An 11002-nucleotide genomic window follows, 5' to 3' on the forward strand; every position below is an offset into this window, starting at 1 on the left:
AGATTCTTTTTATATGCTGCTAATTTAAATCTCCAATACAAAATAGAGCAAATGCATTTATATAATGTGTTTAGTGCCCTCAATAAATACATGGACATTTAATTATCAATAAATTAATCTGAAATGCAGTCACTCTTTTGTAATCAAATGCAACAGCATTCCTTCAGTACTTCTGTGAGCATGGATTATACGTGGAAGTCCTGAAGTGGAGGTTGGAAACGTGCCCTTCTAATGCAAAGGTGAGAGTGCTATCACTGACCCAAGCTAATACCATAAAAGACAAGCGTTCATAAAAAAGTTATAGCAGTCACATAACTTGCAAATAAATTGCATGCGTTTGTAATGCTATCAAAAGAAGCAATTAAGTGCCACATATTCAAGTTTTCAGGGAGATCATACATCCGCTAGATTGCCCATGAAAGTAAATTTCATCCTCTTGGAAAAATACATAAATCAGGTCTCTTTTTAACTCTTCTTGACATTCTAATCTGTCTCCTAATTAAAAGTTCTGGTTTCAATAATTTCCTTGAGATGGTGCATTATCAGTGATGCTACAGAACTCTGTTCTGAAATTGCACTGAAATAAAATCAAATCTTAGTTACTTTGTTGCATGCACCAGCAAATGGTCTAAGCTCTGAAGACTTTACAGTCTGGATTAAAAATCCAATAACTCACGCACCAGAGAGTCATATATTGTAATTACAGAGATTTGGAATAAATTAACTCATGCATAAATGTATAAAAGAAAATGTTATATGCAAAAGTAAAATGTTAGATGCAAAAGGAAAATTGTGGAGTCTTTAACCTGATGTATTCCACAAACCTGATCATATGGTACAAGAAAACTAATTTCTGTTGTGGAGTACAGCGGACTAAGGAACTCAGGGCTTGAGTACTACACACAAACTCTCAAAGCAGAAAATCAGTCAGACAACATCAGGTGAAAACGGACAGTTTAATTATGAGAAAAATAATTACAGTGATGTAACAAATAGCACAAGTAGTTTTATATAACATTTGATGTAGAACAATCTTAAATGATTATGACAGAGAATAAAGTTTAAACTTTTAGAAATTATTTCCTGAATGAAAGTTGAGGAAGAATGTAAGCAAGACCTATTCTCAGTGAATCTAGCTAGTTTGCACTGGGACTATTGGTGGATATGAAACCGGATGAGAGAATTCATGGGGAAAATATGTTTCTAAGGGTATTACTAAAGCAATTTTATAACATTCTACTAGAGTTCAAAAGTCAGACAATGGTATACCTGTTTAAAGCAATTCCTTCTAAATAAGTGGACATTTACAGAAATAGCATCAGGCTATTCAGTGTGTTCTACCATTCACTGAGACCATGGATGATTTGTATTGTAATTCCATAGTTGGTTCTATATCTCTTAGGACCCTTGACTATCAAATAAACAGAATTGATTTCAAAAACCTCACAAGAGATGTTAGACTAACAGGTCTTTAATTTCTCACTTTTCTTAAATATTGGATACAAATCAATCTTTCCCTCTGTAAGATAAAGCACAAATGGTATTTATTTTTTGTTGTCTGTTGGCTTGTTTGAGGAAAACACCAGGAGATGATCTAAATCAATGATATCAAAGTCAAAGTTGAGATTATTGTCATATGCACAAGTACATGTGTGCACAGGTGCAATGAAAAACTTACTTGCCACAGCGTCACAGGTACAGAGCATCAGATACACAACATTCATAAGAAAAACATAAATTAAACATAAGTTATACACAATTTTTACAAGGAAGAACACAATTAGAACAAAAGAAAAAGTCCACTATAATGCAAATTGGTCATAGTGTTGCTATACTGTGGTAGTGATTAGGGTTGTACAGGTTGGTTCAAGAACTAAATATTTGAAGGGAAGTAGCTGTCCTTGAACCTAGTGGTGTGGGACTTAAGGCTTCTGTACCTTCTGCCTGATGGTAGCCGCCAGAAGGTGGCATGGCCTGGGTGGTGGGGATCTTTGATGATAAATGTTGCCTTCTTGAGGCAGTGTTTCATATATCAGTGGAACCTTTGGAGAAAGGCAGAAACCTTTACATCAATGAAAAGTACCTGGACGGCCATTTGAAGAGTCATAAACCCACAAGGCAATGGATTTAGAATTGGGAAGTAGCATTAACCAACAGGGCACTTTAGGATAGTCATGATGGGCTGAATGATCTTTACAGTAAATTTCTATGACTTTATGAAACTGCGATTGACGGCACATCTCTTGAGGATTCCACAGATCCCCACTGAAGAGAGGGAGAAGTTCTGCAGAATTTAAACCCTTGTGTTTTTTTTCGATAACAAGCCTTTCAGTATATGGGAAACAGAAGTTATCACTCCCAGAGATGTAACCTTGCTCCAGACTTTCCTGGAGGAGGATATATTGAACAGATGTTGGGGGTGGGGATTTCTTCAGCTCCAGATACCTTTGCGTCACAAATTGCTGGAAGTGCAAGCTGATGAGCTCCAAGGCCATCAGGACATCACCATTATTCACCAGATTATTCACAGCAGAATGTGCGGCTCTGAGCTTCTTTGCCTGTGGAACATAGAACATAAACATTTGAATAAGACAGCCTCCTGCCAAGGGCTCAAGTGATTACTGTTGAATTCAGGAGCTGAAAGCAGCAGCTGCCTACATACTGAAGCTACCTATTAGACTGCAGCTCAAAGTATGACATTACATGTGGGTCAGCATGGTCATTGCTGGTTTCTTACAAATTAGTGGTTGCACATCCATTGTGATGAGTGTGGGGGATGGTAGGGGTGGTGGAAGTGTGGGGTCATTTAAATCCTGATGAGATGAAATGAATTTAGTATTGAGTTTATCCCATCCAGTATCAGCAACAAATCAATTTAACAAGCTAATGAACAAAACAAATCTGTTTATCTTACATCTAGGTAAGGTGCTGATAGCGCAGGATAAATTAATTTAATTGGCGACCAATTTCAAAATGAAATGTGATTGGAAGCACAAATTACATTATGCATTTTTTAAATGTAAATCTGGTCTTTAATCTCTGTGAGTTTGTTGGAGGTGGATGGGAAAGGGGCAGACCCTTTGAAAGAGTGAACTTTTCAAAATACAGTAACATGTCCCCTTTGGCTATTGTCAGGCAGAAATATGCTGCAACAGGTCAAAGAGACATGTGAAAAGGCAGGAAGCACTGCCCCTGGCCAAAATGTAGAGCATTTATTCTCTTTAAATCAAATAAATTGAGCTGGCTAAGTATTTATAATCAAATCATTCTGCCAATATATGTTGTGCTGATTAAACTAGGGGACTCTAATCATGAGGTCATGTTAAGAATTGAAACTGAGCTTGCTCTTTTCTGTTGATAATTCGTTCTGCCTGTACTGCAATTGAAGAAATCAACTTCTGAAGCACGCAGAGATGTCATCTGGATCATAAGGAGGGGAGGAAGGGGAATGGGAGGAGTTATTTTCACATCATCCAGGCAACAGCAAGGAACTCTGTCACATGCTTGAACTGTGCCCCCTGAGGGACGGAGAAACTTTGGGAATCAGCAAGTGGGACACTTACTGCAGAATGACCAGCCTATGATCTGCTCTGGTGGCTGTGGCATTAGTGAAACTACTCATTGAATTTGCTTGATGGAAATAGTGAAGTAGGGGATGTACCGAACCTAGCGGTTACGTATCGTGGTGGAATGCCATTCTGCCGTTGTTGATAGGCTGTCTCATGAATACCCAGTTTTGAAGTGCTAAAAAAGCTCTTAAGAAATACCTCTTTTGTAAGGTTTCTGCTTCATTCTCTCACCATCTGCTGCAAGATATTCTCCTAGCTTTATCTTACAATTTGGTCTGTAGTGCCATTGTCGAACCATTCTTTCTGATGTCCTTGCCTAGAGTATGTTCTGGCTTGGTCCAAGGGATGCTCATAATGGACAGTGGCAGATGACAAACTGCATCATGTTTTCTCACCCATAGTTTACTGGAAACAGTGGAGTTCAGAGTGTGAAGGTAAATTCTCCCACCTGTGGCATCAATTCCAGATGTTAGTGAGGAATACTTTTCAAGGACAATGTGGCAGTGTGTAATTTTGTCGTATCCTGTCCCAGTTCCGAGGTGGCAGTGTGTGTTCAGTCCCACTCACGTTTTGCTCTCCAGCAGATCAATTAACTATCCAAGGCAGGTTAATCTCAGATGCATTATAGCAAGGCAGTAAAGTTAGGTTAGATTAGGTGAAGATAACAAGCTTCCTTCACTAAAGAAAGTTAGTGAGCCCATAGGATTTTTACAATAAGCTAACAGCATTACAATCAGTTTTTACTGACTACCTTTAAACTAACTTCTAATTTTTAATGATGATATTGGAATTAACATTCTCTGGATTACTAGTCCGGGCCCTTGGATAACTGGTAACATTACGACTTCAGTTCTTCCTCAACTACAATTTGCAATTTATAGCCTGCAATTTGCAACCTGCTTAACCAATAGAAATGACAAAAGTGAGTGTCCACTTCCCTGAAATGTAGAAGACAAGGTGGAAATATGATTGAAGTTTTCCAGATATTAACAGAAAATGCCTGGGTAGTTGGAGAGAAACTATTTCTTCTGGTTGGGGAATCTAGAACAAGGGGACATAGACCAAAAATTAGATCCAGCTTTTCAGGAGTGAACTAAAGGTAGAACCTGCTAGAATATTCAGTAGGTGTCTGATTTTATTTCAGACCTACAACATCTGCTGAATTTTGCTTTCAGTAGTGAAGTTAAGAAACACTTCTACTCACAAAAGGAGGTAGAAATTTGAAACACTCATCCACAAATGTTAATTGATGTTGAGGCAGTTGTTAATTTGAAATTTTAGATTGATGGATTTCTTTAACCATATCACCAGCAACTTCTCCTGATCCCTTCATACTGATGTGGTGATCAAGAAAGCACATCAGTATATATACTTTCTTAGGTGTCTGAGAAGATTCGGCTTGTCCACGAGGATTCTCACAAACTTCTATAGATGCTCGACAGAAAGTATCCTGATGGGTTGCATTTCAGCCTGGTATGGCAACTGCTCTACTCTGAACCTTTGGAACCTACAGAAGGGGGTAAACACCTCCCAGTCCATCACAGGCTCATCACTTCCTTCCCTCCAATCCATCTTCATGGTGCGTTGCATGAGGAAGGCTAATGGTATCGTCAAGGATACCTGCCACCCTGGCCATTCTAGAAGACGATACAGGAGCCCGAATGCCTGGATGACCAGAGTGAAGAGCAGCTTCTTCCCCACTTCTGAACCAATCGCCTCTTTCACATCCCTTCCCGATGGGGCTGCCACATTCTTGAACCTTTAATTCTACCTCTTCCATTATTATCACTTTAGCATTTCTTTTTGCACTATCTTAGTTTTTGCACAACTGTATTTTGCACCATTCCATTGTTTTTGTGCTCATCGCTCTATTTATTGTTGTATTGATTATTACCATGTATACTCTTTACTCTGTGAGGTTCACACGAGCGAGGAATTTCATTGCACCCTGGTGTATGTGACATAAACTAAACTGACGAAGTAAACTAAACTAAAAGGGATGAGGCAAAAACAGATACGTGGAGCCAGTCTTAGATCGGGCAGGACAACACTGGCTGGTGGAACAGGCTCAAAGGGATGAACAGTCTACTTTTTTTTATGCTAACTCCTCTTGTTCATGATGTTAGGCACCCTCAGAATCATCCCCATTGAGTTAAATGCATTTACTAGTGCCTTAAATGTTGAGAATGTCATAGGTTTTGGCCAGAGAAGTCTGCTTTCCAGCTGTTGCTGCATCCAGTGATGAATTTGATGTATATGGATGTTTAATGATACTAGTATTCTTCAATTTATGAATTGTTCAATTATAACTTTTCACTGTGATTCTGTGGGGTGCTTTTTCTCACCATAACAACAATAGAGCAATGTATTCCTCAATGTATTCCTTTGCTCTCTGGGCAAAGGAATGCGTTGTACCAAAATTCCTGTGATGCATTTTGCCCAGACTTTTCAACCTACAAAACTTCACCTAATGAATTGTCTTCCAGGAACATGTTCTCTTTCATAAATAGAGGAATGGCCGCACAAGAAATCTCTCAGTGTTTGTGGTCATGGATTAACCCTCAGAATGGCAACCCACTGAATTCAGGCTTTCACTCAGAATGCATTGTCAATAAAACTGAACTGTGATTTTATCTCTTCTCTTTCCTCCAGGAAGCAATAATCAGTAGTTGGATCCAGTTCAGTGACAACAGTCTGACTCCATTGGATATTTATGATCCCAAGGACTATACTCTCACTGTCACTTCAAGGGAAGAGGCCATCATCTCAACGTATCAGGATTTGCAGTTGCGATGGCCAGTCGTCACGGTGGAGGGAGAAGGCCAAGGCAACCTGCTGAAAGTTGAATTAGTAATCTGTGAAGTCTGCCAGAAATCCAAACGGAAAAGTATCCTGGCAGTAGGAAATAGCAACATTGAGGTCAAATTTGGTCAGAATAACGTGGGTCCAAAGAGTGGCAGCGATGACTACGGTGGGAATGGAGAACTGGAGAACCGGGCAAGTGACCGGAGGCAAAAGAATGTAGACCAGGAGCGGGCAGGGCATAATGGACGGTACTTCAGCAGTGCAACTGCAGATCGGGAGGAGAGCTCAATGAGGAAAGTGAGCACAACAACCAAAGCTTCAGTCAACAGGAACCAGGGCAGAACAGACCAGCTCTCAGAAGGTGGTAGCCAACTCCAAAACATTCCGCTGGATGCTGCCAATTTCCCCTCACATGACCTAACCAGGATCTCTGGGGATAGTGAAAGCTTGGATGAAAATGATCTGGTGCAGGCCCCAAGAGGTCTGACAGACTTGGAGATTGGAATGTATGCTCTATTGGGTGTTTTTTGCCTGGCTATTCTTGTCTTTTTAATTAACTGTGTCATGTTTGCTTTGAAGTACCGGCATAAGCGAATTCCCTCAGAGGCACAAGGAACCATGAATCATTCCCATGACTGGGTTTGGTTAGGTAATGAGACAGAGCTGCTGGAGAACACTGCTGATATATCCCCACAACAGCTCTGTGAACACACAACAGTAATAGACAGGGTAGCAGGTTTTGAGGAGAGCAATCATCTGCTCAATGGAGGAACCCAGAAGAACATCCAAGGGCAGGTACACAGGTCTGCCCTCTCCAGTGATGGAAAGGACCGCAAGGATGAACCTTTGAATTCCCCCACCACAAAACGGAAACGGGTAAAGTTTACAACATTTACTACAATCCCACCAGATGATGGATGTCCTGCAACAAATTCTGTTCTTCTGGGTAATGAAGAAGATATTAAATGGGTGTGCCAGGACATGAGCTTGGGAGACTCGCATGAACTGAGAAATTACATGGAGAGAATACATGACAAAGTGTAACTGTGTTATCCAGTCTGTTTTCATTCTTTGCTCACCTTTATGCCTTCAGTTTTGAGTAATTGTGCAGGAAATCCAGTCAGGAATGGGACCAGTTTGTGAGAATTAAATACTGGCAGCAAAGCACAGGACTACAACAGGTATCAGACAAATCAACAGTGATGACCTGTAACGAATAATATCCATCAAAATCAAAATTCACGAGAATTAGGATGACATTTGGATAGACAATGAAAAGAAGAGGCTAACAGTAAGGATGTGTATGAATTCAGCAAATGGAAACATAAACACAAGTACAGAAGTGCTGACGGAAGGAATAAATGCCAGATTCACTTGGAATGGGAACTTTGGGAAGGGGCAGTGAACAGAAGACAGTGCACAATAAACTGAATAAACATTAAAAATGAGCACTCCTGTTCAGTGACACCTTCCACAACGGGAAGGACTATGGAAGAAGCACTTCTGATTGGATGACACTATGGCAGTAGTCCATGGGAGCTGGCTCTTAACACTAATGTCTTAATGACCAGCTCCAAATGTAATCATTTTATATGATTTGTTAATTTTGGACTTCAGTTGTATTCTCAATTTTGGAACTTTACGCTCTGTGTAAAATTTATTTTAAGTCTTGTTTATATTTAGACTTCTAAGTTTTTCACGTTATTATTTATGGTGTAGTAATAAGTCGTACCCACCTTTATAACTTAGGTGAAATATTTTAACAAGGTATACCTAGAATGCATTGTAGATTACTAGGATGTAAAATTTATTTATAAATATTATACACATTGTAAATAAAAGTTGCTTAAGATAGCTCGAAAATTTAGCCCTTTCTGGATCACATTGAGTTTTTGTGCCATATAGTTCTTCCATTTGTTTTAAGAGTAACTGCACAAGAATGTAATCCAGGGAAGGTTGCAGCAGCCCAGAGACTACTGTGAGCACAGCATAAGGAAAATAAATGAACCAGGAAGAGGATTAGCAACCCCAATAAAACAAGTGAAACAGGCAGATGTATTCCATCACAACTGTGGAAAGATGTCAGTGTTGGCTTCACATGTGGCTCATTAAAGCTGCAAGTTACCAGAGTGACAGTAGACTTAACATCCTTCCAAAGCTAATGTGCTTCTCAATTTTTTGTCACAGTCTGCAGCCAACCGTATTAGATTTGTCCAGCAAAGACACATTGATAGGTAAATGGAGTAAACATTTTAACCTGCTATGTTGTTTGATTTGAAGAAACCAGGGTTGAGCCATGTAGATGATCCAGAGAACTGTGCCATTATTAAGTGCTGGAAAGAACTCCAGCTTTGAGAACAAATTGATGAAGGAAAGCAGTAAGGAACAGTTTACTGAGGTGACAAGTTTGAAAAGTACCAGTTTCATTTATGAATTAGATGGAAGGTCATCATCAGTTAAAAAAAAGGGTGAAGACTTTGTACATGCATTGAGGGTACATTACCAGGAATCAAGGTCAAGGACATAACCTCAAACCATTGTGCAGTGTATAAACCTAGTTATTCATATTCATATTACGAACAAACTACAGGTTTGTAATGTTTACTTGAGCCCTTAGTTGCTAAATTAAGGTTTAACTGTCAGCAAGTTCTGGTGGAATATATTTTCGATTAAGGTGCTAATAAATAAGATGAGGGGTTTATATCATTGGTGGAGCCAAGTGCTGACGTAGTCCCTGGTGTGCTAGAGAACAATTTTTCAATTCACTATTACAGTTAAGCTAATGCACTAGTTGTCATCTTGTGATTTTTCAACTAACAGATCTTCTATGGTCTGTGGGGCACAGAATCTGCATCAGTGATTTGCTGTGATTGATGAGGATCAAAATCCATTTACATTGTGTTTTTTTTAAACTAATGACATACATACCTGAATGGTCTTTACTTATATATTTTACCTTCTGTATTGATTTTTCTTTTATCCTTAACATCATTAAAGCTGAAAATGCTGCGTGAGTGGAATATGTCAGCTAGAGAAGGTAGCTGTATCAGGGAGACAGTATAGTTAATTGCTCATTATAGGAAACAAGGTAAGGTGTTAGTAGATTCTTCCTCCATTAATTATAAGCAGGGTTGGGTAAATAGAAGAGTGAAAGGTCTGTACTGAAGTGGTCCTTTGGTAAGTCGTGGCGATCTCGGGAGTGGAATGGGACTGAAAGTGATGGACAGAGTGCATGTAGGACTGGCAGGTTTGGAAGTGCCAGGGATTGGCAGCATGTGGTAGGGATTTGTATCTCATTGAACTGTGGAGAGGGAGTTTGAAATTCAGCAGAACTGTAGGGTGGTGGGGGCTAGTGAGGTGGGGGCACATTGGGAATGGAATGTGTGTTCGGATTAATGGAGCATTCCTGGGAGAAAGGGAAAGGAAGCAGCTTAAACCTGCACCACTGTGGGGACTACTGTCAGTAAATGGGACCACAGCTCTGGACATAAGTATCTATTCCAGGACAAACTTTTGTGAGATGTTGAAGTCACTTTAAAAAATATTAAAACACAATTCATTGATTCTTTTTAAGGTATTTCAAATAATGCCAATTTTTGATTTTTTTTGACTTTAGGATTTTAAACTACTGAGGAAAAAATGTCACATTTCTTTTACTGCAAGTATTTTGAGTGATACAAAACTCTTTTTTTCTTTACTTAGAACTTTATTCTCCTGACTGTTCACACTTCGTGTTGGTTTTCAGAAATTCCTCATTCACAGTTCTCAAGCCAGTTTTCTTGATTTAATTCATGTTAGTCTTATCTCCTTGGCTCTGATTTTATTCACTGAATGCAATTGCAAAACTGTAGCAGAAGCTGATACAGGAAGTGTCCAAGCTTGTAGGTATAGATTGGGTACCGATACATCACGGGAGCAGCATTGTTGCTGAGAGAGATCCTGCAGCCGATAAAGTGTTATAGGTTTGAGGTAACACTGATCTCAGTCAAGAAATCCAAACAATTGAAAAATTCCACAAAATTATGTATGAATTGTATATTTTGTTAATGAACCTTTCATTCACCAACATTCATTTTGTTAATGAACCTTTCATTCAAAAGATGTGAAGCCTGATGTGTTAACACAAAAGGAAAATTCTGGTGTAATATGATAAGGATGTGTGTGCAGCCAGGGTAAACCCCATTCAAACAGCAAGCTAGACTTTGATGGAATCGAGAATAGAAATTAAAGTCCAAGAAATCCACCCTTTTATGAGTTGTCTTGTGTACTCAATACATGAGGTCTGTGTGTTCCATATAAAGGAAATGTTTTGTTTACACAACTCATTGATTGTTTTTTCAAGTGCCATGAATGAAGAAAGGAAATAGACTTCAACTATAATTACAGCCTACTTGATCGAAGTTTAGGAAGTCACTGAAGCATTCAATAATTGCCAGCGTTTTAAATGGATGGCAATGGCAATACTCTTCAACATAGATCATCATCATGAAATCATTTCCATGTTCATGCATAAGAACAAAAATAAAAAGGAGTAAAATAGGCCATATGTAAGCAAACATGGGGACTCTTATTCAAGATGCCGCAGTCAGAATAGAAATTGTACTTCCCACAGCTGTAAAGTGGAGATT

The 11002-nt window shown here is 39.1% G+C and overlaps 1 protein-coding gene across 1 annotated transcript in view; it reads left to right on the plus strand.

Annotated features, from left to right (window-relative positions):
- LOC127579365 (transmembrane protein 132C-like) overlaps positions 1-7996 on the plus strand; it is a 751467-nt gene extending 743471 nt beyond the window's left edge. Inside the window, exon 9 of the mRNA XM_052032114.1 lies at positions 6222-7996. Coding sequence (XP_051888074.1) covers positions 6222-7418 — 1197 coding nt within the window. The 3' untranslated portion in view covers positions 7419-7996. The remainder of the gene's footprint in view (positions 1-6221) is intronic.
- The last annotated feature ends 3006 nt before the right edge of the window (positions 7997-11002 follow it).

The sequence above is a fragment of the Pristis pectinata genome, chromosome 17 (assembly GCF_009764475.1).
Source record: "Pristis pectinata isolate sPriPec2 chromosome 17, sPriPec2.1.pri, whole genome shotgun sequence".
NCBI classification, from domain to species: domain Eukaryota; kingdom Metazoa; phylum Chordata; class Chondrichthyes; order Rhinopristiformes; family Pristidae; genus Pristis; species Pristis pectinata.